The following is a 25,189-nucleotide window of genomic DNA, read 5'->3' as shown; positions in this document are numbered from 1 at the left end:
AGCAGCTCTCCCCGCACCGAGAAAGCTAGTGTGTCAGGGATTAAAGCTGTCACATAGTCTGTCAGATCTGTGCTCCCTTGTAACCGTGCCCAGAAGTTGCTTGTTTTAGCAAGAGCTGAGGCACATGGATCTCGTGCTCACGTGGTCTGTTCTTTTCTGGCTTTCCGAAAGTAATGGCGGCTCCTCCCCTTGCTTTTCTAGCCCATACCAAGGACATGCCCTTCACCTGCGAAACCTGTGGGAAGTCGTTCAAACGAAGCATGTCCCTGAAGGTACATTCCCTCCAGCACTCGGGAGAGAAGCCGTTTAAGTGTGAGGTGAGAATAAATATCTGTTTTTAAGGACCCACCCCCAGGCCAAAACACTTAGCAATTCGCAGTTGCACTCGTGGCTTTTTAGAAAGATTAGTTGCTGGGACCGTGACCCATAATAGAAGAAGGGGAGTGAGAATAAGTCTTTACTCCCATCTGCACTCCAGATCGGGACTGGGACCCCCACGCCTGCCATTCAGCTCTAAAATGTATGTCTGATCTCAGATTTCCTGGCTTGTTCTTCAGCAAATGGCTTTATCAGTTGTTGAAAGCATTTCTAGCCTGCTCCTGGGCCACAAAGGCTAGAAAAGACAAAACAGTCCCTTCCCAGCAGGCATGACACACAAGGAAAAGCAGGTGGGGAGGGCAGAGGAGAAAAAGCAGTTCCAGACAGGACTGCTAAATGGCTGCCCCTTCTAACATCCCAACCGTGACTCCGGTCCTTGTTTCATGGAACTGCTAACCATACGCAATGCACTTGCCCTCGGTTGGCCCTGAGCCCCATCAGGTGTCTCTTCTGCCCCCGATTGCTGGCGGTCCACTCTGTTTGTGCTGCCACTGCGTGGTTTTCGGCCGCTGGCTGTTCCATCTCAGCACGATGCCCACACCAAGAGCTGAAGAGCCGAAGAGCCCCGCTCAGCCAGACCACAGGGCAGGGCGCGAGCGCAGCAACTGGGGTACAAGGACACACTGCCCGTTGCCACCTCCCCCGCCCACTGGCCTTTGGCAGGTACGGGGTTGAGGTGCCCGCTGGTTTTGGGCTCAAAGGTTTGGTGTTTACCCCGGTTTAGTTGTTCGTACGTTTGTACTCATATACTACAAATGCTCCTAGCAAATCACGGGCAACCGTCTGAAAAGGTCGTGAGGAACATTCAGGAAGCGGTCCCAAGGAGACTCCAGTGCGAACCCTGTCCGGCCGCAGCAACACTGCTTCTTCTGTGACTTTCCAGGCACCGGGGTCCCCTCGGCTGCTTTAGGGCCATGGATAACTTGTCCAGCCCCGCAGTCACCTACCCTTGCTGGGCTCACATGTACTGACAAGCCGTCCCCTTTTCCCCTCCTCAGCGCGAATATTCAAAATGGCGGCCGCTGCCGCAGCCGGAGGGACAGCCTTGCATGGTGTCTCCTTCCTGTGTGTGAATCCACCCTTTCTGTTTAAAGAAACTCTCGCAGAGGAAGCAGTTGCCATCCCGGCACCGTGGGGCTGCCCCATTGGCGGTCTGTGGGCTGCCACCCTGGGCCAGAAAGCCAATGTTTCCGGTTCCCAGTGGCCCTGCCAAGATGTCCAGCGAGGTGTGGTGAAACACTTGCCCCAGGTTCCTCCTGAAACCCAGACGGGAGCGGTGTGTTTTCACCCGCTGGTTTTAGAAGCAGGGCCTGCGTGTTGTGGCGGCTCTGCTCTCGGGCTTGACCGGAGTCCCAGGTGGAAGGTCACCTCAGTGAACTTGGGCTAGCCACTCTCTCAACCTAACCTACCTTGCAGGACTGTTGTGTGGGTGCAGCGGGGAGGTGGGAAGACAGGCAGACATGCCAAGAGGCAGGAACCCAATCGAAACACGGCACGATATGCGCATGTGAGTTGCAGGGGCTGCATTCCAGCAAGGAGGGCCCACACTCGTGCGCGCCGCGCGCTCTCCCTGCAAGCGTCTCTCCCGTTTGAATCCTGCCGCACCGTCCCTTCTCTTTCCAGAACTGCAACGAGCGATTCCAGTACAAGTACCAGCTGCGTTCACACATGAGCATCCACATCGGCCACAAGCAGTTCATGTGCCAGTGGTGCGGGAAGGACTTCAACATGAAGCAGTACTTCGACGAGCACATGAAAACGCACACAGGTGCGCACTCCTCCCACCAGCCCAACCCGCTTTCCCACGGTCGCCGTTGCAACGTGTGTGCAAAATTTGTGGGTTGTTCGCATCAGCTGCACACTGCGGTTTGCCCCGTTCCCCCAGCCCGAACGTCAGAGGGACCCTGGCAAGCCCTTTCTTATTATCATAGCAATATAATAATTTGGTGTGTGCCTCTCCTCCTCCTCCTCCTTTTAATATGCCATGTGTCCCTTGCCTTTTTCCCTCCTGTGAGATCGGCGGTGGCTTCCATAGCTCCATGTTATCCTCACAACAACCCTGTAAGGTAGGTTGGGCTGAGAGCCTGTGACTCCCCTAAGCCACCCAGCGACCTTCATGGTCAAGTGCGGACTAGAACCCGGATCTCCCCAGTCCAGCACTCTCGCTACCCCACCACACGGTCTCTGTATAACAAGTTTAAACAAAAAGAAGGTAGCTGCTCGAACGCAAAGAAAAATCTGAAATTCCTGCCAGCGTAGCGCCTCCATGAGGCAGTTCTGAGATCTGAAGAGGATGCCCTGCCTGTTTCCCTTCCAACACTGCCAAAGCAAGAGGAGGAATTGGACATGAGGCGGTGCATTCTCGGTGGTAGCCTCTGCCCCTGTATGCAGCCGCCGTCAAGGAGAGCAGCAATTGCTGTGTCTCTTCTAAAACACATGTTTAAAGACATGTTTATTTACAAAAGCAGTCGGCTTTTGACTGGCTGGGTTTGTTGTTATGCTTCAAATCGCTGCAATGGGATAGGATGTTATATTTTCCGTGTTATTTATACCCTGCTTTTTTCCCTGTGCGAAGAAAGCAAGGTGGCTTAGATAATCCTGCTCTTCCTCTTCCTCCCCATTTTATCCTCACTGCAACCCTGTGAGGTAGGTTAGGACAAAAGTCAAGGCCAGGCCCAAAGTCACCCAGAAGCTTCATGGCTGGGTGGGGACTAGGACCTGGGTTTCCGGGGTCCCAATCCAACGCCCCCGACCACACCCCACCATGTAAACTGCGTTGGTGAGTAAACTTTATTTTCTTACTGAAAACTTTGGACGGGGGCTTTAACAAGCTCACTGCCAGCAGGTGGAGGTTCTTACAAACGCATTTCCGTGATTTCTTGGAAGCCAGGAGAGCTGTGGAGTAATTTTACTCTGTGTGGGGGGCATTTCTGGCTTGTCCAGGCCGTTTCCCCACAACTGGAAGCTTCGTGCATTCAGAGTCGAGCGTCTGGTGCCGCGGACGGTCACGCTCCACATTTTCTGGACCTCTCATGAATTTGAGCACAAGAGAAACGGTTTCTGAGAGTTTAGAGTGGGCATTAGCTCTGCACAATAACGACCAGCTGGTGTCAGGGACCCTGTGAACCGCCCCTTGTGTTGTATCCCATCTGTGGTGCAGTTTCACAACTCTTCTCTTTAAAATGGAATTTTTTGTAAAAATCGCAGCAAGCAAATATTTAGAGAAAAGGCAGATAAGTTCCTTAAAGCAGTGGTTCGCAACCTTTTCCATGCCCCGCACCCCTAAAAAAATTTGATTTATGTTCACAGCCCCTACAAAAGTAATATCACATCCAATTTCTAATTTTTGAACCACAAATGGAACTGCATACAGTACTGCAGATGAATAAGCTAACCTCAAACTTTTAACCCAGTGCATTAAATTAAAATATAAATCGAGCCTTTAAAAAAAATGTAATGTCAATCCCAGTTTTGAACAGAAAATTCAATGACACTTTTCTACCTGTTTCGCATTCACAATTTTGTCCAAATGTGGAACTTTCTTGCTGATTGTGACCTGCAACTCTGCCTGTGGATTCCGGTCATTCCTAGATTTTGCCTGATTGAGGAATGGCAATTGAATCTATTTTATTTTATTTAAAACTTTCCTATACCCTCCCAACACAGACGTCTCGGGAGGGTTTACAACAGATCAATAAAATAAAATAAAATAAAATAGAAATAAGCGTCACAGTCGCACAGCAGCCGATGTTAAAATATGAAACAAAATGCAAACCAAATAATAACGAATCATTTGACTATTGGGAAACATTTTTGCAAAAAACATCGCCATTGGCCGACGCTGGTGAATCGCAGTGCAGAAATTCTCTCTGTCGTGCCCCTGAGATGCCACCCCACAAGTCCTGGGGGTGCGGGCATCGAAAGCATCTCCTAAACTAAGGGGAGGTTTCTGTGCCCCATGCACACACTGTGGGAGAAGACTTGCCCCCAGCGGTTGCATTAATTTTTTTTGAATAAATTTTATTATTATTTTCTACAAACTAAAAGAAATTAAAAAAAATCATCAGAACCATCAGACCTGCTGGGTCAGCCCCCCATTATTATTTTTTTTATAGCAATCCATAAATATATTCAGATCTATGCATAGTCCCGTTTCTCTAGCCAATGATAAAAAGAGTTCCAAGTTTGATAGAAGTCTGTATCCTCTTTCTCCTTCAGAGACAAAGTCAGACTGTCCATTTCAGCGCAGTCCAGAATCTTTTTTAAAATCAGTTCATCAGTGGGTGGTCCTTCACTCCTCCAATGTTGGGCAAATGCAATCCTTGCCACCATATTTACCAAAATCCAAATGCATAGCTTGTTTATCAACATCATCAGGTACAATACCTAGTAAAAAGATGTCAGGTTTAAATATTAAAGATTTTTGTAACATTTCCTCAAGCCATTTATGAATGTTCGCCCAGTTTTTTTTGCCTTATCACAAGTCCACCACATACGATAGAAGGTACCCGGTTTATGTTTGCATTTCCAACATCCATTTGACATATTTGAAAACACGGTTGCAGTAATATTTTGTCTGCGCTCGGCCTCATAGTGGTCGCGGGGTCAGAATCGCAGGGCGTGTGTGGGAGACCTGAGGCAGCGCCGCCAACCCTTTTCTCCCTCCCGCAGGCGAAAAGCCGTACATCTGTGAGATCTGCGGGAAGAGCTTTACCAGCCGCCCCAACATGAAGCGCCACCGCCGGACGCACACGGGGGAGAAGCCGTACCCATGCGACACCTGCGGCCAGCGCTTCCGGTTCTCCAACATGCTCAAGGCCCACAAGGAGAAGTGCTTCCGGGTCAGCAGCTCCGGGCCCGCGGAGCCCGGCACCAACAGCGACACCGGCTCCCTGGGGCTCCCCGCGGCCCAGAGCGCTCTCTCGCCCCAGCTGCCGGCCGGGGTCCCCTTCCACTCCGCAGCGCCACATGCCCATGCCCTCCCCCTGCCGCACATGCCTGTGCATGCACAGAGCGTCCCTCCGCCGCCTCTCTTACCGCCGCCGCCACCTCTCTTCTCCGGTAGCCGCGTGAACTTGAACAACTAGGCCCCCCCGAGAGCGTGCATAAAACTGGTCTGCCGTTCCGGAAGGGCCTGTCCGGCGTCTCCGGCACAAATACCACTGACACCCGGGGGAAGAGCTTGGATCGGGTTTTCTTTATTTGGTCTCGTTTGTGTTCTGGCCAGGTGTGATCTTCCGTCTTCAGCTTGAAGGGCGTGAGCCGCTCAGCCCGGAATAGGAGCCGTCTTTGCTGCTCAAGGCCGGAAGGCCGCATCTTGCAAGCATGTAGACCAAGTGCTGGTGCTGGCGAATTGGGGAAGGGCTGAGGCTGTTTGGCAAGCCGTTCTCTTCCTCACCTGTCCCGCCAGGTGTGTGTGTTGGGGGGCATAGAAAGAGCATGTGTGTTTCCTCTGGAGCTTGTGGCCACGGATCCTTGGTTTGAGCGAAAAAGCTTAGCAGGGAAGCCACGTAGTTCCATGTTTTCTGTTTAAGGGAAGCACAAAAAGTGGAAGAGAAGAGTGAAGGTCATGAGGCGGCCACGGAGGTTTCCGATTTGGTCCTCGCGTCTTCTCAAGACCAGCCTTTCATTTGTCCCTTTCTCTCCATCGCTTTTTATTAGACAAATTCGTGGCAGAGAAAGGCTGCTCCTCATGGCACCAGTGGCTGATTGTGAAGGCTCCATGCGCCCTCCCCTCTCGGAGGCAGTATGCTGGGGCATGCAAGCAGGAGCACCTGGTTGCAAATGACTTCCCATGGGCACTTGACAGGCGAGCAGTGGCGAATGGATGCCCACAGGTGGCAGAAAATTCCCAGGCTCCTTTCTCGGCATCTTACCCCTTCCTAATACTATTTTTAATTAACCCGGTTGATGTAGGAGGTGACCCTACAGCACGTTGGACCACATGTCCATCTGACCCCATGTGCTGGGCACTAAATGACAGTAAAGACTGCAGGTTTTTCAGAGGTAGGGCCAGATTCAGTTGGGGCCCAAAGAAGTCTCCTTAAAGGAGCTATTTCACTGGCTGGGCTTCGAAACCTCCCTTCACCATATAAAGTCAGAGCTTTGAACTGGGACAAGTTCCGTCTCTTTTGCTGTGCTCCCAGTGACAGCCCTCCTGAGTTGGTAGCCGGGGCAGCATCTCAGCAGCATGGCAGCCGTGCCCACGACCCCAAACGTTTGCTTGCCCCCGAAACAGGCCTCCGTTCCCACGCGGCGCAGCGGATCACCGGCTGTTCAGCACGCCCTGCCGTTCCTCAGCTGCCGTATTTGCTGCGCACTGACGGAACGGGTGCCGGCAAAAAACTACTCCCTTTTTGAACCGCCTGTGCAGCAAAAAGGACAGAGGCTTTGGTCTCCGCCCCACCTCGGTCGTCTCCGTTTTGGTCCGTGCGCCCAAGCCGTTGCCTGCCTGCGTAGGTTCGAGCAAGGCGTCCCGGATGCTCTGGCTCTAGAGAAGAAGCCTCAGCCTGGAGTTGAGGCGAGCTGAGTGGGGCTGTCACGGATAAGGCATTTTGAAGGGCTCTTGCTCATAGGGTTGCCGTAAGAGACGACTGAATGGCACATTCAGCAGCGTCCGATTCAGCGTTGAGAAAAGGTTTAGAGTAAAGAGAAACAGACCTGGGCTCAGGGATCCGCTTCCAGCACTTGGTCTACATCCTTCCTGGATTCCAGCAGAGGGATCTTGTCCTTGCCGGGCCTTAACATACGAAAGCGCCTCTGGACACATCCCACGCCTAGGTTTCCTCCGATGGACTTGCTTGATCCAGCTTGGGGGAAAGACGCCTGGCCTTTTAATTTTTTAAAAAAAGTTATGAATCTATTATTTTAACCTTCTTTGCACTTTATTAATCCATCATAATAACCCTTCCTCAATAGGATGCTCGTAAGTTATTCTAGGCTCTGTGGCAGCTGGCGGAACATCGGCTCGGGGCCAGTTCCCCGGAGCGCCGCTGTTGAGCCAGCTCCATTCACTTCTGTGGCGTGTGCCCCTTCCGACCCGGCGGGGGTGGGCGGAGCTTGAGCCCCAGCAGCACGAGGGTGGCGTTGTCCCGTCAGCTTGCAGAAACAGTGCGCGGAATTTGTCCGTGCGCATGGACCTTGTAGGAGTTCCATTGGAAATCTGCTTTGGGGGCAGAGGGCTGGTGTTGTTCCTCTTTCCCCCGCCCCCCGAACCTGGGAATCCTTTCCCTCTCAGACATCCAGACCTCTTTGCCTCTTTACGTATGTTTTGTTGTGTTTCTGTGAACTCGAGCAGGGCTGGTCCCTGGAATAACAGCCATAACACGTGCACGGACAAGGAAGGACGAAGCGAAGACGTTGTGGCTGGAGCAGGAAGGTCGAGATGGTGCAATGAAGTCTCGTGGCAGGGTGTTGGGACAGACAGACAGCACGGGATTGAACTCTTCGGGGAAGAAGCGTTGACTTCTCTTGCCTTCGGCTAGCCTGAAAGCAGGCTGCCCAGTATGATCCTCCTTGGATAGACCTCTTCAAGAGACTATAGAGCGGGGGTTAACACTGGGAGAAGAAGAGTGCATTTTCTATCTCAAAACGTCAGTAGCATGTATCAGCCCAAAAGAATGACAAAGAAACAAGCAAACAATTATTTCACATGCCTCAAGCTAATTTTCTGAATGCCTGATACTTGGAGGGGTAGCAGATTTCTGGCATTCGTTCTCAGTTGCCCAGATATGCCAAGAAGGGGGGTGGGGTGGGAATTGTGTATTGGTGGCTCTCTTCTAGTGTGAAAAAAAAATCACAACGAAGCACTTTATTCTGTATGGATCTTGAAGGACTGAGATGGGCGGGAAGGTGGAGCTGAGTTCTGAGACCTTTTTTGTTGCTCAAGAGGCATCTTAAGGAATGTTCTAGAAAATATATTGCATTTTTTCGTTTTAACAATCACACATATAACCTGCATATGTTTTTATTTCTAACCTGTGGGGGAAGCGGTACTCCACCAGAACTCATTCTGGCTTCTCTTGTATTTCTCCAGCATCACCTTCAGGACGCCCGCAGGGAGGTACCCTGGTACCAAGGGTGCTTCCCTTCACTGGGGTCACCGCTTTTCTTCCCCTTTTTGCCGAGTAACACTACCGCCGGAGTGGGGGACTGATCTGGAGTGAGAGGGTCGCATCTCCCACCCAGCCCTCAGCAGGCTGGGTGATGCTGGGGACCCACTGGCACCCCCCAGAAACTTCCTTCTAGCCCTCTCCGCTTTTCTGACCTCTCCGGCTGGGGTCTGAGACGCCACTAAAACCAACTGGGGAGCTGCTAGGAGGAAAAGCGGAGGCAGCATGTGGATTTGGGGGCATATCAGGTAAGGGTTTAAAATCTCCCGCACCCTGCCTGATGTTCCCCTTGCCTTTGGTCCCACCTGCTTATTAGCATTAACCAGCAAAGCTCCAGAAGTTTCTGGAAAGCGTTGTCCAGCCAGCAGAGAGACACCGGGAACAGGTGTTCCCTGCCTGAGCTCGGGTCCCTCGGAGATGCTCCGAGCCCCTCTCATCCAGCTCCCCTTCTCCTCCTAGGCCTGTAGCCCCGTTACTCCAAAAAAGGTTGACCCTTCTCAGAAGTGGTGACACTTTGCTTTTAAAAAAGAAATAAATAAAATTGGTTTAAATAACTTCCAACTCATTCGACTCCTTGATGTCTGTTGTGTTTGCACTGACCCATGGCGACCCATTGAGGGTCACGTGGGACCTCTCTCCACTAGAAGAACTTACAGAGGCGCACACAGAGACTTTTGCACTAGCAATAATATTCTGCAAAAGTGATGGTGGACACACTTCAGAAAGGTGTCTTGCACGAACCACCAGTCTTGTCGTCTCTGGTTGCACGTAGGAGATAAGAGGAGCTGCTGTCTGCTGCCCTGGACCGAGATTTTCCAGGAGCTGGGAGACCCTTGCAGCTATCCATGTTGGCAGTTTAAATAGAAACAGAGAAAACAGAGCGAGTCAGAAGGGACCTCCCGGGCCATCTAGTCTGACCTCTGGCACCAGCTGGCTCTGCTCACGACATGCCCGCCATGTGGACGTCCAGCCTATCCTTGAACACCTGCACCGATGGGGCCTCAACCACCTCCTGGGGAAGCCCATTCCACACCCTCGGGGTCCTAACCATCAGGAAGTGCTTCGTGGCATCCAAACTGAACCTAGGTTCCCTGAGCTTTGCTCCCTTGGAGCGCGTCCTGCCTTCCTCTGCAGGGGAGAACAGGTCTCTACCCACCTCCGTGTGACGCCCCCTCGCATGCCTGTGTGTCGCCAACGGATCCCCTCTGAGTCTCCTCTTCTCCAGGCTGAAGAGACCCAGTTCCCTCAGTCTCGCTTCATACGGCTTCCCCTGCAAACCGGCCACCAACCTTGTGGCCCTGCGCTGCACTGACTCCAACCTGGCTGTATCCTTCCTGTAACGAGGGGCCCAAAACTGAACACAACACTCCAGTTGCGGGCGCACCAGAGTCGTGTAGAGTGGTGGTATCTCACCTTTGCCTTGAAATTAGTAGTTTGTTGTGTCAGCGTCTTTTGGCTTCATCTGCAAACTCCCTGCTCTGTGCAATGGGGCGGTGATAATACTGGCCTACCTTGCAGGGTTGTTTGTAAGGATTACAAAAAGCTGGAGTGTCCAGTCAAGTGTGAATCGGCTCTCTTGGCCAACCTCCAGTGCAGTTTATGGCAAACCCAAGCGACCCACGTGGAACGTGGCATTGATGGCGGTGTGACACAAACACCAACACACCTGGGTTGGATTTCCTTCACAAGAAATGGCGGCTGTGGCCGAGTGTCTGTTCTCCAAGATGTTGAAAGGAGAATGAAGGCAGCAACGCTGAAATGAGACTCCTTGAATAGCGATGCATAAATACTGTATATTCATCTACACGCATCGGCATGAATGCAGGGAGGGCTTATGGACAGAAATCATTGCATGAATTTATTTGCATTTCTGTATAAGGCACAGAGGTTCTTCCCTTCTGCATCGAGGAGGAGCAGGTGCCTCGGGGGGTATTTGCAGTGCGTGCATCTTTTCAAATGCTGTTTCCTTGGGCCAACCCGTTTAGGGCAGCTTCCCTTTTCAGAGGAAGGTTTTTACTATTCAGCTCGGTTCCCAAGAGGCAGGGCTGAGGGAGCAGATCGCATCCAGGAACGGCTCCGTTCCAGAGCCCTGCCCCTCCCATCCCAGGGGTCTGTGTCCACAGGCAGGGAGGAGCTGAGAGCACGTGTGCCTGCCGTCTTGGCATGAAAACACAGCTCTTCCTAGCCCATGGCAGTGGGGTTTCCATTTCCATTCCGGTGCTAGGGAAAAGCTACCTGTGGACCACTTTTGGCCTGTGGTTCAGGGGTCTCCCATCACTGCAAGTTTTCTGAAATTCTGTTGATGTTTCTCTGGGAAGCCATACGTTGCCAAGCAAATATGGGCACGTTCCAGTGGATGGCTGTCTGTCCAAGGTTTGATAATCACAGGCTATTTGCAGGCAAAGGACCTTGACCATCTTCCCCATCTTAATTCTTTTCGTAGCTGTGATCCATCCTACATCAGGAGAGGCAAAATGTTCCACGGCAAAGCATGTTGCACTCCAGCTTAACACTCGCCTGCATCTTCTGTTTTGTTAGGGATATTTTTTCCACGAATGGAAAGCTATAAGTCACACACTTAAATTAAACAGAGCTTTCTGGATCCAGGAGCGCAGTGTCTTGCCTGTTCCGAAGGGACCCCGAATCTAGCTCTTGGAGAGTCAGAAACATTCAGGACTGGGATGAGCAATTCCAGCGCAAGTGCGAGGAGCTTCTGCCGTGCAGATACGGAGCGGAGCGGGGCAGGGGGATCCCCAGCCCTCCCACCACCAACTTTCAAGCCGTGCTCCTCTCCCAGTAGGGGAAAAGCCCTTTTGTCCAGTCGGTCACTCCAAATGCCAAATGAGGCTCATTTTCTCCATGCTTAGCAGGGAAAAGATTTTGTCTCCAGTCAGCATTGTCTGGATCACAGCAGCAAATCCAAAGTCTGGGGGTTTCTGTGGGAAAGGAGCGAGATCTTTGGAGGAGGCGATGCGCTAAGAAGGCCAGTTTTCTGCCTGGCTTGTTAATTCTTTGTTGCATGGAGCTTCAGCCAGCCAGCACAGCCCTGCCCTGCCAAGACCCCTCCTCTTGCACCCAGGGCTCTGCCTTCTGAATCTCCAGCTCAGAGCCGTGGCCGCTGGGAACCCATCTGAGCCTTCCATGGAATTCCAGTTGTTTGCCCCATGTGGCTCGAGCACTGTGGGAAGGGTCGCTCGTGGAATACCTAGCCCAGGAGACGGGAACCTGTGTGTCTCGCCCATGTGGGGCTGCTGCGATCTCCAGAGCTGGGTTAATGGGAACCCTATGCCAGGACCCAGAGCCCAAGACTCACCAGGACTCCAGAATACCATAATGGGCTCAGCTTGTAATGAACTGGACCAGCACTCCACCTGCCAAAAGGGCTGGCCATCACCACTGCCTGCCTTCCTGCCGTCCGTCCGTCCATCCGTCCTCCCTCCCTCCCTTTTCAGTCAGAAAGTATTCCTTTCCTGAATGCTGCCCCACCCACACATGATTTTTCTTAGTCAGAGAACCACAAAATGTCGCATCTTTTTCCGTTTTATCTAACAAAACAGAGAAGTAGCACAGCATCTTCAAATCTTCAAATGCAGAGGTACAAAAGAAAGCGGAGAGAAGCAGCGACGCCTCGTCCCGATTACATCTTGGTCAGCCGCAAGACGTTGAGCTGCACTGGCAGAAAAGTGGCACCGGATGCGTACTGGATCTCTCGAAGGATCCCTTCCCATTTCTTCCCTTCTTCATCGTACCTGGAAAAGCCCCCACAAAGTCGGATGAGTTCGGGATGAACTTCCTGTGATCCCATTCACAGATGCGAAAACTTGAGATGTTAGTACAGCCTTGTCCAGCTCTGTGCCTGTTGGATTGCAACTCCAAGAATTCCCGAGCCAGCCAAGCTTGGATTCTGGGAGTTGTCACCCAACACCAGGATGGGGAAATTTGATTTAATGCATCAAGAAATTTGTACAACTCATTTCCTTCATCCTTTACTCAGCCTTTTGGGACACTTCTACCATTAATGACAGGCAACAAATAATTTTAAATAAGCATTAAATTTTGGGACGGGTGCCTTTTCATTGGTTCTTTTGTGACCTGGGTTAGGAGTCAGATGGTCTCATTTGCAGATGACAGCAAATTATTCAGGTGAATGGATCAAGAATTCCAAAAAGACCCTTGCCAGGCAAAACTACTGCAGGTCAGTGCAGGTACACGTCATTGCTCCCAACTCAAAAAATGCCCCCAAAGGGAACTAAATTGATTTAAAGAACCCGCAGGAAATGTGGCCGCTGTCTTGGCCGTAAGAAAAATCCCAAAATCCAGCTTGATTAGACCAACTCAAGGGTCACAAAAATGTACAATCTTTTGAACTTGCCAGGGTTTCACTGAATGCGATATTACAAAAAGGAGGATGGGAAGAAGACCAACTGGGTGCCATTGTCTGGATGCCTGGATGGTCCAGACTCTTGAGAAGGTAGAGAGAGACTCTGGAGGTCTTGCAAGACGGCACATTCTGTGATCCTTGTGCTGAAGACCAAATGAGGCAAAATCCATCGACAGAGACAAACATGAGATGACATGTTTGTGCTCTTGTGGTCCTCCTTGTGTTCTTGTGATCCAAGCTCAGCCATCTATCTGGCTGGGTGTGGCCTACGCGAGGTGGCTCCTGGTGCGTGAAAAGAACGCACAGAAACCCACCCGCTCGGCTGCCTTGGCTCCCGTCCAAGCCCGACGGAGGGGCCGATGGTCGCCTTACCTCCAGACGTCGTTGAGCTCCGTGGGGACCAGCTCCCCTGACTCTGTCTCCACAGTGGCAAAGCCTCCGATCAGGTAGAGGGTGCCGGCCAAGCTGATCAGGCTAGCAGAGCTGCGCTCCTGGGGGAATTCGGTGAAGGCTTCCCATCTGCAAAGGTTCAGAAGACCGGCAGTGTTTGGGGGCAGAACAGACCCCAGCGCAGACCTCTCTCAGTACCCAGAGGGGCCCTACAGAAGGCTGGGGTGGCGCTTATTCTGTGATGATGCACCAATAAAGACTCGGTGAAGGATGCAGAGTTCCTGGCACTGCTCTGTGTGATGGCCGGGCTTTGATCATGGAATCACAGTTGGAAGGGGCTATGAAGGCCATCAAGTCCACCCCCTGCTGTTGCAGGACACCACGTTGCACCATCCCACTCAGAGGGCTGCCCAGTTTCTTTCTGAATGTCTGAATGACCCAGCCACCACCCCTCCAGGCAGCTGGTCCACTGTCGTATTGCTGTGACTATGAGGAAACTTTTCCTGGTGTCCAGCTTGAATCTGGGTTGTCGCAACTTGACTTGATTATTCCGTGTCCTGCACTCTGGCATCAGCAGGAAGAGATCTTGGCCCTCCTCTTTGTGACAGCCTTTGAGGTCCTTCTAGAGGGAGCTCATGTCCCCTCTTAGTCTTCTCAAGGCTGAACATGCCCAGTTCTCCCAGTCTCTCCTCACGGGGCAGTGTCTCCAACCCCTGGATCATTTTTGCTGCCCTCCTCTAGACCCTTTCAAGTTTTCCTGCATCTTTCTTAAATCTTGCAGGGCAATAAGGGTGGAGAAGGCCAAGTCTTGGACTAGGATTGAGGGAAGTCCCTGGTTCATATTCTCACTCAACCAGAAGCACCAGGAGTGACCTTGGCCACTCTTTCAGCCAAACCCATCTCACAAAATTTGGTAGCTCTAAATTCGGGGAGGGGGAGAAAAGTCATGGATGGAGGAGTCCTGAGCTGTAAACCACCCAGAAAGCTTCACCTACAAGGTGGCATGGAAATGAAATAATAATGACTCGATACAGAGTACACAAATGAAAGGAGGAGATCTTTCCGAGTGGCGCACGTACTTGTTCTTTGCGATGTCGTAAACTTCCACCGAGTTGGTCAAACCAGAGTCGGTCACTCCAGCTGCTACATAAATTTTGTTGTTGTGAACGGTTGCCCCAAAAAGCGAACGGGCCAATTTCAGGGGAGCCAGCTCTTTCCACTCAAACTTCTTTGGATCATACACTGACATGTTGTTGAGGCACTTCCTGCAGTAGGAAAAAGATGAGAACAATTCAGCCAGTGATGTGCTAAGAACTGTGCATGGACCACTCATGGGTCAACTGTCTAGCATTCCTCAAGGCCAGGGGTAAGCAACATGTGTCCCCCCAGATGTTGAGGTCTAGAAATGCTATGATTCCTACCCCAGCGAAGCTTAATGGGAGTTATAGTCTGAAACATCTGGAAGGTTACATGCTCTGCTTCTGCCCAGCTTCTGCCTAGCATGCACTCAAGAAGGAGCCCTCATTTATTTATTTATTTAGGAAGCTTCTATGCCGCCCCATTCGCCAAAGCCTCGGGGCGGCTCACAACCATAAATGAATAATCACAATATAATAACAATATAATTTGAGACGACCTGGCCAAAGACATAAAATAAATAAATAATATTAGCAATTACATTGACGTTTGAATAAAAAGGTCTTTGCCTGGCACCGAAAAACATATAACGACGGCGCCAGGCGGACCTCTCTGGGGAGCACATTCCATAGCTTAGGTGCCACCGCAGAGAAAGTCCTCCTCCGAGTACCCACCCTCCTGATTTCTTTCACGGAGGGTTCCCGGAGAAGGGCCTCTCCCGCTGATCTCAAGGGGCAGGTGGGCCATAAGCGCTCCTTCAGGTAACCAGGACCCAAGCCATTTAGGGCTTTATAGGTCATCACCAACACCTTGAATTGGGCCCGGACTTCATTGGGGAGCCAGTGAAGCTGACGGAGGACTGGAGTCATGTGAACATAGGGACCCCTTCCGGGTCACTAGATTTAGAGTGTGGGTGATCATGTCCCTGCAGGAATGCTCAGGAGAACTGAAGACAAGGAAGGCCAACTGGAGATGTTCCACCCCATAGTGGAAGCCACAGTCTTGAGGTTGGAAGAGCCAAGCAGAGCGGTCATGGGCCCATTTGTGGGGCCACCATAAGGTGGGGATGACTTGATGGCACCTATTGATGGCACCTGATGCCACTTGATGGCGCCCAGGCCCTGGCTGGGGAACCACCTCCCAGCGGTGGGACAGGCAGAGGCTCTGGGACCAGAAAGGCAGGCTGGCATAGTCTCCTGTCTGGCATTCCCCACCCCCTTTTTGGGGGGCAATCTTGACTTTTCCCTGGCCACACTGTGTCTTCTCAACTGCTGCACTGCTGCACAATAGCATTTACTCAGGAGGAACCCATGACGCCATTTGGGAACACTCATTTTAGAAGGCAAAATACACGATTTTCTTGGGGAGCGTCTGCTGCGGGGGAAGATGTTAAAAATGGAAGGTGCACTACACGCTCCCTGGTTCTCTGTACTCACTTGTGGCTTCCTTTTCCTCCTATGACGTAGATGAGGTCCTTGTGGGACACCACGGCGTGCCCATAGACTGCGTAAGGGAGGGGGTCCGCCTCACCCCATTTGAAGTTCCTGAGGAGAGGAAAGTCAGGAGATTCCCATAGCTCGAGTTTGGATACGGCACCCCTCTCTGTTGGGGACTCAGCCATCCGGTCTCCTGTCCTGCATCCCAGCATCTCTGCCCATGCCCATGACATCTTTCTTTTATGGTTTTTGCAGCATCCAGACAGGCAAGCATCCAACAGGAGAGTTTCCCATCACCTCATCTCCATATTAGGAAAAGATGCGCCTGTTGAACTCCAGGCTGCCAGAGCAGGGCTAAAAGTGCAGGAGCTGAGCCGCTTTCTTGCCCTGGCACAAATCCGTCTTTCCACCGTTCCTCCAATTCTCTGCTCTTCACTCCCTCCCATATACACTTATTTGATTCATAGCTTGCCTTTCCACCAAGAAAGTGACATTCGAGGAAGCTAATAATCCAAAAAGCTTTCTTTTTAAAGCCAATAAAATTTTTCTTCATCCAGTGGTCACACCAAAGAGGAACATATGGCTGAATTGCACATTAAATTAATCACACTTTAAAAATAAACAAACACAAGCATAACCCAACACTCATGGTCTTATTTGGAAGGAAAAGCAGCTGCAGGTACCCACCCAAACCCACACTTCCGATTTGGATGCACCAGAAGTGGTGCTCGCAAGTTCACCCCGGATCGGGGCCCTGCAGCCCCTTTTCCTTCAAAACAAACATGGTGGCATTAAGTACCTTTCTTCCTTTTTCCAAACATGATTAACAGAATGGGTGGGAACTCCATTTTAGTCATTCCTAGATTAGAACCACTGAACTCAGTGGGAATCATTGGTCCTGGTTAAGTTGCCCCATTGATTGCAATGGGGCTGCTCTGCATTATATTATCGCCCTGATACCCCCCCCTTTTTCCCCCGCTACCAAGAAGGCTCACATGGTCCTTTCCCTCTCCATTTTATCCTCACAACAACCCTGAGAGGTAGGCCAGGCTAAGGGTCAGGGACCGGCCCAAAGTCTCCCAGCTTGCTTCATGGCTAAATGGGAATTAGAACCCAGGCCTCTGGAGGAGTCCCAGCTCAACACTCCAACCACTAGGCCACCATGCCACTGTTTCACTGCTTATTGGTTTGGTTGTCTTGTGCAAAGTGCCCTGGTTTGGACGGTCTGGATGTGCTCAGAATCAAGAGCCAGTTCCCAGGATCAACCCGGACCACGAAAAGATCACCAGATTTGGCCAGGTCCAACTGATGCCAGCCTTCCCTGCACATGGGACCCTTCAGATGTTCTGGACTGCAGCCTCCATCATCCTCTGGTCAGCGCAGCCCTTGGACGTGCTGAGTGGGGATGGGATTGCGGTCCCACACATCTAGAAGGCTCGCCGGACACAAGTCCTGCTTCCTTGGAGCGGCACAAGCCGGAGGAGCCCTCCCACCCAAAATCCCTGTGGCGCTTACAGGCGATCGTAGCACATGACCGAGTCCAGCGTCTTCTCCCCCTCCTTCAGCTCCTTCCCCCCGACCACGAAGATGCAGTTTTCAGCCTCGCCGAGTCCAAAGAGGCAGCGCGGGGAGGGCAGCGGAGGCATCCCGAGCCAGTCGGAGTCCAGGTGGTCGTACTGCAGGGAAACGCAAGCACGCCAGGCAGGGGGTCAGGGGCGGCCATGCCGTCGGGTCGGCCCTGGCGAAAGCCCTCCGGGGCCTCCGGGCCTTGGCAGCCCTGCCCAGCGCTTCTGGGTTCAAGCCTGAGCTTCCCTGAAGCAGCCGATCCCTCCCAAGCTGGGAAAGACACGGATACGGTGCCTAGGACAAGGACTCGGGGGGAGCCCTCTGGGCTTGCTGAGGCCACAACAGCCCCAGCCCTGACCAGCATGTGGGGAAGATGGGAGCTGTAGGCCACACGTTGAGGAAGCTGCTCCTGGCGGTGGGAGCTAAGAGCAGCTCTCTCGCCAAAGCCCTCTTCAGCCCACATCCTGAATATTCCCCAGTTCTCTCCCCATAAAAGTTGCAGATGGAGGGATCTGGCGTTAGGGTCAGATAGCAGTTCCCCTTATCCAAGCTGGCAGGCACGGCAGAGTCATATAAACTACATATAAACTGGCGAGTGACTGCAAACGGAAAAGCAGTGTGTGCGGCAGCACAGTAAAGGCTTCTCCAGCCTGATGTGTCAGACTGCAACTCCCATCATCCCCAGGCGGCATGTTCCCTGAGTGAGCTAGGAAGCTCGGTTGACCACCGGCTTTGCCTGCGAGCGTGGATGCTCTGAGCAGCAACTTCCGGGTTGGATTCCCGGCCTCTCCTGGTGGGGCTGGAAAATCTGGCCTCCTCTGCCAACCCGTGTCAGCAACACTGGGTTGCATGAGCCCACGGGTGGGTGGCAGCGGGCAGCTTCTCACGAGCAGTGGCTGCTGGCGCCACGTCCACGGGGTTCGGTGTCCGCTGCAGGAGGGGTGTATCCACAGTGCTGAACCCATTTGGGTTCAGCTGCACCGCTTCCCATCTTCCCAGGTGCCCGTCAAAAGCTTCTCTACTCACGGGGAAACTTGCCAGTTGGCGTCACACAGGGCAGCCCTTCCCAGCCCCCAATAGTGCGACCCTAAAGGCTCCCCTTACAAGAATCGAGTGGCAAGACTTGCTGAAACACACCCCGGACCACCTGTCACGGGAGTGCGGAGCCTCTTTCAGCCCAAGGGCCAAGCTGAGGTTCCCGGAAGTTCCCAGGGGCTTCACCCCAGGCAGGAGGGGCCAAAACGCCCCTGAATTTAACTCAAAGCTTAATGCAGCAACTCAGCCTTGGAAGTGGCATGTCAGCCTTTCAAAATGGCAAAGCATCCACGAAAGCCTGAAGGAGCGTTGGCGGTCACTCACAAAAAGGGGGTTGGGCCCGGAGGGGGAGATGTGGCTTTCTTGGGAACTCCCATGGGCCACTGTTGGCTGCTGTGCCTGAGCTTCTGAACCCCTGAATAATTGTTATTATTAATCTTATAAGTGTTAGCTCAATGATCAACAAGAAGAACATCTGGAGGATCACCATGCTAGGTCAAAGCAATGGATCCATTAAGCTGATGATTCTGACTTCTGATGGCCACTGGTGAGATGTAAAGAGAAAGATATGGCTAATTGGGAGCCACCTGGAAGCTTAAAATCAGAACTGGAAGGGAACTTGCAAATCCTCTGGTTAAACCTTTCCCACCTTGATGTCCTCCAGATGTTTTGGAGTACGACTCCTACCATCTCTCACTATTGGCTGCTTTGCCTGGGACTGACAGGAGGTCTGGTCTGGCACTTCTGGGGGATCCCAGATGGGGGAATGCTGATCTAGCCCCACACCCGCCTTGATGAAGCAGCATCCTCCCTCTGTTTCCATGCATCCAATGGAGGAGAGCCAACCACAGCCGGGCAGCCATGAGAACCAGGATGTTTGCTGTGCTGGGCCCAGTGGCTCCTCCTAAGTTTGCGCCTAGCTCTGTCAGGCCTTCCTAACTTGTATTCCTTAATCTCGTGATATCAACCAAGGCAGATCAACCTGAATGCTGAGGAGAAAGGGCAAGAAGATGGCCATCCCCTTAACTGTTCAAGGCACATCACCACCCCTTATGTTGCACACTCGACCTGGGGAATCAAACCAGTTTGAACGAGGACTGAGCTGCGCCTGGACCAAAGCAAGAACTGGATTAACGCCACACTCCAAATGGAGACTCGTATGCCTTGTAGTTTAGCAGCTGTATGCTGATTACCATTTCCAAGCCAAAGAATAAGGAAGCCCATTACCTGCAAGAAGTAGGAATTCATGGGGTCCTCTTTATTCTCCTCATTGTAGTAAAGTCCACCTGCTATGAAGACCTGATTCTCACGGGTGACCAAACTGACATGATTCTTTGGAATCTGGGCAGAGAGCGAGGCGAAGTAGCACTCGTTGGCACTCGGGTCATAAGCCACTGCCCCCGAGTCACTGATCATGAAAATGAGGTCATGAAGGAACATTCCAAAGCGCATGGTGTCATTTAGGATCCCCGGGAGGACATCTTGATCCTCTTCCCCTTCCTCTTCTTCCACCCCTCCGTTTATCACACTGTCCCCAGATTCCTTTGCCCCTTTTTTCTTCCCAGAAGCCTTTTTCACCACAGTGAATTTCCCTTCATGGGCGTCCTTCACCATCTGGATCTTCTTGAGGAGCTCCGGGCTGGACTTGATTATAGCATGCTTCTCCACATGGTCCTTGAAGTAACCCTTGTCCATGAGGCGGAAACGGATGCTCTCAAAGACCACAGGCAGGGCCTTCACCCGGCTGTCCCGATCCTTCGCTGTGGCCCATTTCATCACAGCCTCAAAGACCAACTCCTCCTTCTCGACGTTCAGAGAGTCACTGGAGATGATGGCGATGAGCTCATCTGGGGACAGCTGGCAGAACTCCTCGTCTCGGGAGACCAGGGCAAAGCGGTCACAGATGAAGTCTCTGGCGGCCACCGCCAAGCGGGCACAGTCCAACATCAAACCCAGCCTGAAAATGGCCAGGCAGTTGCTGAGACAAAGTCTCTTCTGAAGGAAGGATACACAGACCGTGAAGATGGATGGGATCTGGAACATGTTGGCCACAGAGAAGATGTCCTGGACGTTCTGCTCCGTGATCTCCAGCTCCGAGGTGTAGATGTAATGGAGAATCTTTCCCATGACTTCTGGATCGACATCCTCCAAGTCAATTTCCCTTTTCTTGCTTTCTTCCATCTCTGAGAGGAACATGGCCCTGAAGTAGGGACTGCAGGCTGCGAGGACCAGGCGGTGGCACGGGAACTCCTTCCCTTTCACCTTCAAGACACAGTCGAGGAACTTCTTGTGGTCCAGCATGTCCTTCAGGCCATCCTGCAGGAGAGTTTGCTGGTAGAGGCGCAACTCTTCGGCCTGCTCGAGGGGTACGGCCATGGCTGGAGTCGCTCTCTCTTCTTCTCCGAGCGGGACGCCCAGCTCTTTTAGTGCCGCTTATGCCGGCGGCTCCTTCTACTCCTAGAAGAAGCGCTGAGAATAGGAGCTCCTCGCTGCCCCGTGCAGTTGGCTGTAGGGTTTGGTTTCCACAGCAAGGAGAGTTTTTATATATAGCTGCAGCGCTGCGAAGCTTAGGGAATCCACTCGAGGGTGTGTGTAAGCCGATCACCATTTAATATGACAAACCGGCCTGCCAGGGAGGGATGACTGGTGCGTTGGGGGGTGGGCAGGGGGCTGCGAATGATGAGGCTTCTGTGGGACAGCTGTCCGTGTAATTCTAGATCCATGGAGAAGATGCTATGATTCATTTCCAAGAGATCTTTTCCTGAAGGACTTGGAGCAGAGTGACTTGCGACCGTTCTGCCTTAGTAACGGCGTGTGTGAAACAGATTATGTTTCGGACTGAATCAAACCAACAAAATCCTCCCAAATCAGCCTCAGGAGATATGAGGACTATTTTGACACACACACACACACACACACACACACACACACACACACACACACACACCACCCCCAACACAGGCAGATGCCACAGCCTCACTCTCCTCTTCTAAATCCAGAGCAAAGCTTAACATGCTAAAAATATACTGCAAAGTCAGAGTTTGAATCAACAGCAAAGAAATACTTCTGACATTTGCGGCAACGGAAAGAAATCTAGGCCTCAGTTTCCCCAAGACAGTTTAGCTGATTCAGTCTATAGCTCTGCACTCCCCTTTTTTTCCAGAATCAAGTTGTCCAGGGGCAGCCATGAATAGGTTCAGGGGCTTGAAGGGGAAGGCATGTTTTGAAAGCTACGTTCACCTCTCTACAAACACAAGGGCTGAGCTGATGGGGAACAAGCAGTCCCGGTCGCTGAGCGGCATCTGTCCTGCAAGTACCATGTATCTCAAGAGCTTCTGCTGCCAAGCTGGGATGGCTCCTCCTCCTCATCTTTGCAGTGAGCCATGGCTGGGGAAGATGGGTGCTGTAGTCCAACACCTCTGCAGGGCCCCAGGCAGAGGAAGGCTGCATTCAGCCAAGTCAGGGTCGACTTGGTTCAGCTTTTCTCATTTTATCAAAATGATGATGATTCTTCTCTGTAGTCCTGCAAAGAACCCAAGGAGGCTTATATAATCATCTTCCTCCCCAGGTTATCCTCACAACAGCCCTGCAAGGTAGGCGAGGCAGAGGGCTGAGGACTGCCCCAAAGTCACCCAGCGAGCCTTCTGGCTGAGGAGGGTCTAAAACCGAGGTCTCTCATGTCCCCAGTCCAAAATGCTAACCCCCTCTGCTACACCAGCTGCCCCGCCAACCCTGTGAGGTAGGCAAGGCTAAGAGTCAGGGACTGGCCCAAAGTCACCCGCTGTGCTTCCTGGCCAGGTGGCTTTCCTGAGTCCCATTCCAGCACTCTAACCACTATGCCTGCTGGTCCTCTTCTTAGAGGGAGCCTCTCTCTTACTGAAATCCCCACTGAGCAATGAAGTTTACTGGGTGACCCTGGCCAGGCACTGTCTCTTAACCTAACCTACCTTGCAGGGTTGTTGTGAAGACCATCGGAAGGGTGAACGGCTCCTCAGGGACCTCCCAGGAAACAATACCGGCAAACTTCAGGGTCTCTCTCCTTTCCTGCCCTCCAGCCTGACGCTTTCTCCCTCTCCTCTGGCACTTTGCTTTGCACTTTCTTCTCAGCCTCAGGCCCACAGGGTCTCTCATTCCCATTCATTCAAAGGGACCATTCTCAGGTGGACCCCAGAGCAGTTCCTGTGCCCACCGGCCCGAAAGGACCAGAGAGCTCCGTCTCATGCGCTTTCTTGAGCTTCTGGAAGGAAGGGTGGGACAGGAAATCCATAGGAATAAATGTCAAACATGCACTCACACAAACCCTCACACAAAACGCACTCACACAAAAGCACGCCAACATTTAAAATCCCAGATAATATCCTTCCCCTCATAGTGACAAAGGACAGGCTTCACTTTTTAAGCAGGGAGTTAAAGCGAATCCTTTTGCTAGCTGTTCACACAGTCTTTTAAGAAACTCCAGCTTGTCACCCTCTGGCTGTCAGACCACAAACCACATCATCCCCAGCCAGCAACTCCAAGTATGCCCGTGCTGACCGGGCATGATGGGTGGCATTGTCCCACACTTCAGGATGGCCCCAGGTTGGGGGAGGCCAGTGAATGGGGTGGTGACAAGATGCCGATTCAGTATTGAAAGCTGGTGTGTCCTTGGTAGGAATTATCAAAACCCTGTTTCAGGAGAGGAAGAGGAAGAGGAAGCGGGAACACATGAGTGTACAGTGCTTGGTCTTTGCAAGACAAGAAGGATCTGCCTATTTTTTTTCTTCTCAGATTATGTAATTGTTTAAGGTTTTATTAGGGTGGATTGGGGTTTTCTTGTCAAAGCCCACTGCACCTCCGCAGGGTGCTGATCTTGGGTGAGCCCAAGGTACAGGTGTAATCCTGTTTGGACTCGGTCTGCCTTTTGCAGCAACCGAAAGGGTTAGGGAAGCTTTCCAGAGCAGCGCACTCGCCTGCCTCTGAGCCCATGTTCTTAATCCCCACTCCTTCTGTGGATTATATTTTCCCATCCGTATTAATTTGTCCCTCTCCTGGAGGAATTAACATGCCACTGTCTCTTTAATCTTCCACACAAGGCTCAGGCATTCTGTGGTCTGCTAGAAAGGCAAACCATGAGCAAGATTCATGTGCAAGGGCCGCATCGAGCCACCTTGACCTATGCACCGGGCTGGCACCCCACCCGCTCAAGAGGGAGACCCACAAGTGCCCTGTTTTCCTCCCTTGAACAGCCACCGGGAGGAAATGGGAATCTTTGCAGCCCATTTCAGTTAACCACAGCTTCATCTTACATCCACACCCTAAACCGTGGTTAAGCTTAACAAAGCTTATTTATTGAAACAAGCTGGTTTAATAAACCACAGTTTGAAGTTGGCTTGTTTCAGTAAATCCTAGCTAAGACAAACCACGGTTTGTCTACACTCAGCCATAAAGCTGAATTTCTATATTCAAAGGAAGAGCAGAAGCTGCTGGGCTCAGGACAGACAGAGGATGCGAAGCTGAGGAGAAAGCACTCGCCTTGTGCTGGATGGGTTTGATAGTTCAATCCAAAGGCCACGTTGGCTCTGGGCAAGGGCATCAGGGGCCACTTGCCAGCGTTGGCTGGAGCCCCAAATGGGAAGACCATCACCCCTGCCATCACAGGGCTCTGACCTGCATATCTTCCCTTCCACTGAGTTAATTCACATTCACACGCCCCATTCATGTTTGATGTGCATGAACCCATTCACAAGTGCAACCAAACATACAAGGAACCATCAACCCTTCCTTTCTCTCACACAGAAACACACACACACAGAGTAGACCTGGTGTGTCTCACACAGAAACACACACACACAGAGTAGACCTGGTGTTTCTCCAGGCAGGGAAAGTGAGTCAATACATCAAGGAATACTCCTGGAGGTACCAACCCAGATGGAAGCTGGCACTGTCTTCCCAGTACCTGCTAACCTGTTCAGGAAGGTAAACAAGGAGCAAAGCCACCTGAGATGCAGCTTCAAGGAATCACAGAATCATAGAATAGTAGAGTTGGAAGGGGTCATGAAGGCCATCCAGTCCAACCCCCTGCTGGTGCAGGAATATTCCTCCGGACTGAAGCGCCACCTGGAGTTGTTCTCCCATGACTGCTGGCCTCTCTCAGGCTCTCACAGACCGGGTGAGGAAGCCTGGTGGGCCTCATCTGGCTTGTGGTGGCCGGTTCCCCAGCCAAGCCACAACAACACTGCTTAGCTCACTCTCCATTTCCAGTGCAGGCTGCGAGAAGGAACTGACAGATTCAGTAGCCGAGAATGTGGAGGAGAATTCTGTGTGGAACTGAAACTTGGTGGGCAGCCCCTTTGAGCTTAGTTGCAGGAAGGACGGCAGAGTGCTAAGAAGTGATGCTTTTGTCTTCCCCGCTTCTATCTCCTGGACTAACCCCAATGTCAGTTCTCCATTGGGTCCAGATTTAGACTCGAGCTCTCGCACTGGAAAAAAGGGACTCCCACCCACAGCAGCCCTTCAAGCCACCTGAAAATACGATTTAGAAAGTCAGCAACATCAATGGGGTGAGGTATGGGTGTAGTGGGTGTAGTGGGAGAAGGTCTTGCTCCCTACAAGCTGGGAGCAAGACCTTCCAAACGTATAGCCCTTCCTTTCATGGAAGGTCCTTTCTTCCCATGGAAAGCAGAATGAACTCTTCATCTTCTCCACCTTCTCTATGTATACTGGCCACCAGTGTGGAGGAGAAGACCATCTATGGCCAGTAATCCTTCTCCGGGAGC

General features: G+C 51.9%; 2 protein-coding genes across 4 annotated transcripts in view; one reads left to right on the top strand and one right to left on the bottom strand.

The window, feature by feature from the left end:
• ZBTB47 (zinc finger and BTB domain containing 47) overlaps positions 1–9,050 on the top strand; it is a 34,325-nt gene extending 25,275 nt beyond the window's left edge. For both annotated transcript variants that reach the window (XM_044425053.1, XM_044425054.1), the window contains exons 4-6: positions 202–317; positions 2,002–2,146; positions 5,050–9,050. In XM_044425053.1, coding sequence (XP_044280988.1) covers positions 202–317; positions 2,002–2,146; positions 5,050–5,465 — 677 coding nt within the window. In that variant the 3' untranslated portion in view covers positions 5,466–9,050. The remainder of the gene's footprint in view (positions 1–201; positions 318–2,001; positions 2,147–5,049) is intronic.
• Positions 4,653–20,810, bottom strand: KLHL40 (kelch like family member 40). Of its 2 annotated transcripts, XM_044425055.1 has the most exons (6): positions 19,662–20,810; positions 17,349–17,509; positions 15,834–15,941; positions 14,340–14,525; positions 13,243–13,389; positions 12,014–12,238 (listed from the first exon to the last, which is right to left on the bottom strand). In XM_044425055.1, exons 1-6 carry the CDS (start codon positions 20,808–20,810, stop codon positions 12,127–12,129), a joined length of 1,863 nt encoding a protein of 620 aa, XP_044280990.1. In that variant the 3' UTR covers positions 12,014–12,126. The 2 variants fall into 2 exon arrangements, with proteins under 2 accessions (XP_044280991.1, XP_044280990.1); XM_044425056.1 differs by lacking the exons at positions 12,014–12,238; positions 13,243–13,389 and adding an exon at positions 4,653–4,764.
• Positions 20,811–25,189: the final 4,379 nt, after the last annotated feature.

The sequence above is a fragment of the Varanus komodoensis genome, unplaced genomic scaffold, assembly GCF_004798865.1.
Source record: "Varanus komodoensis strain SLA01 unplaced genomic scaffold, ASM479886v1 scaffold15, whole genome shotgun sequence".
NCBI lineage: Eukaryota > Metazoa > Chordata > Lepidosauria > Squamata > Varanidae > Varanus > Varanus komodoensis.
Note: the sequence above shows the minus strand (reverse complement) of the source record. Positions and strands in the feature narration are given on the sequence as shown.

Coding starts and splice junctions, on each gene's coding strand:
- KLHL40 (XM_044425055.1), bottom strand. CDS start 20,810: ATGGCCGTACCCCTCGAGCAGGCCGAAGAGTTGCGCCTCTACCAGCAA. Junction 17,510..19,661: donor TGAATTCCTACTTCTTGCAG/GTAATGGGCTTC, acceptor GTTTCCCTGCAG/TACGACCACCTGGACTCCGA. Junction 13,390..14,339: donor TACGACATCGCAAAGAACAA/GTACGTGCGCCA, acceptor GAACCTTTGCAG/ATGGGAAGCCTTCACCGAAT.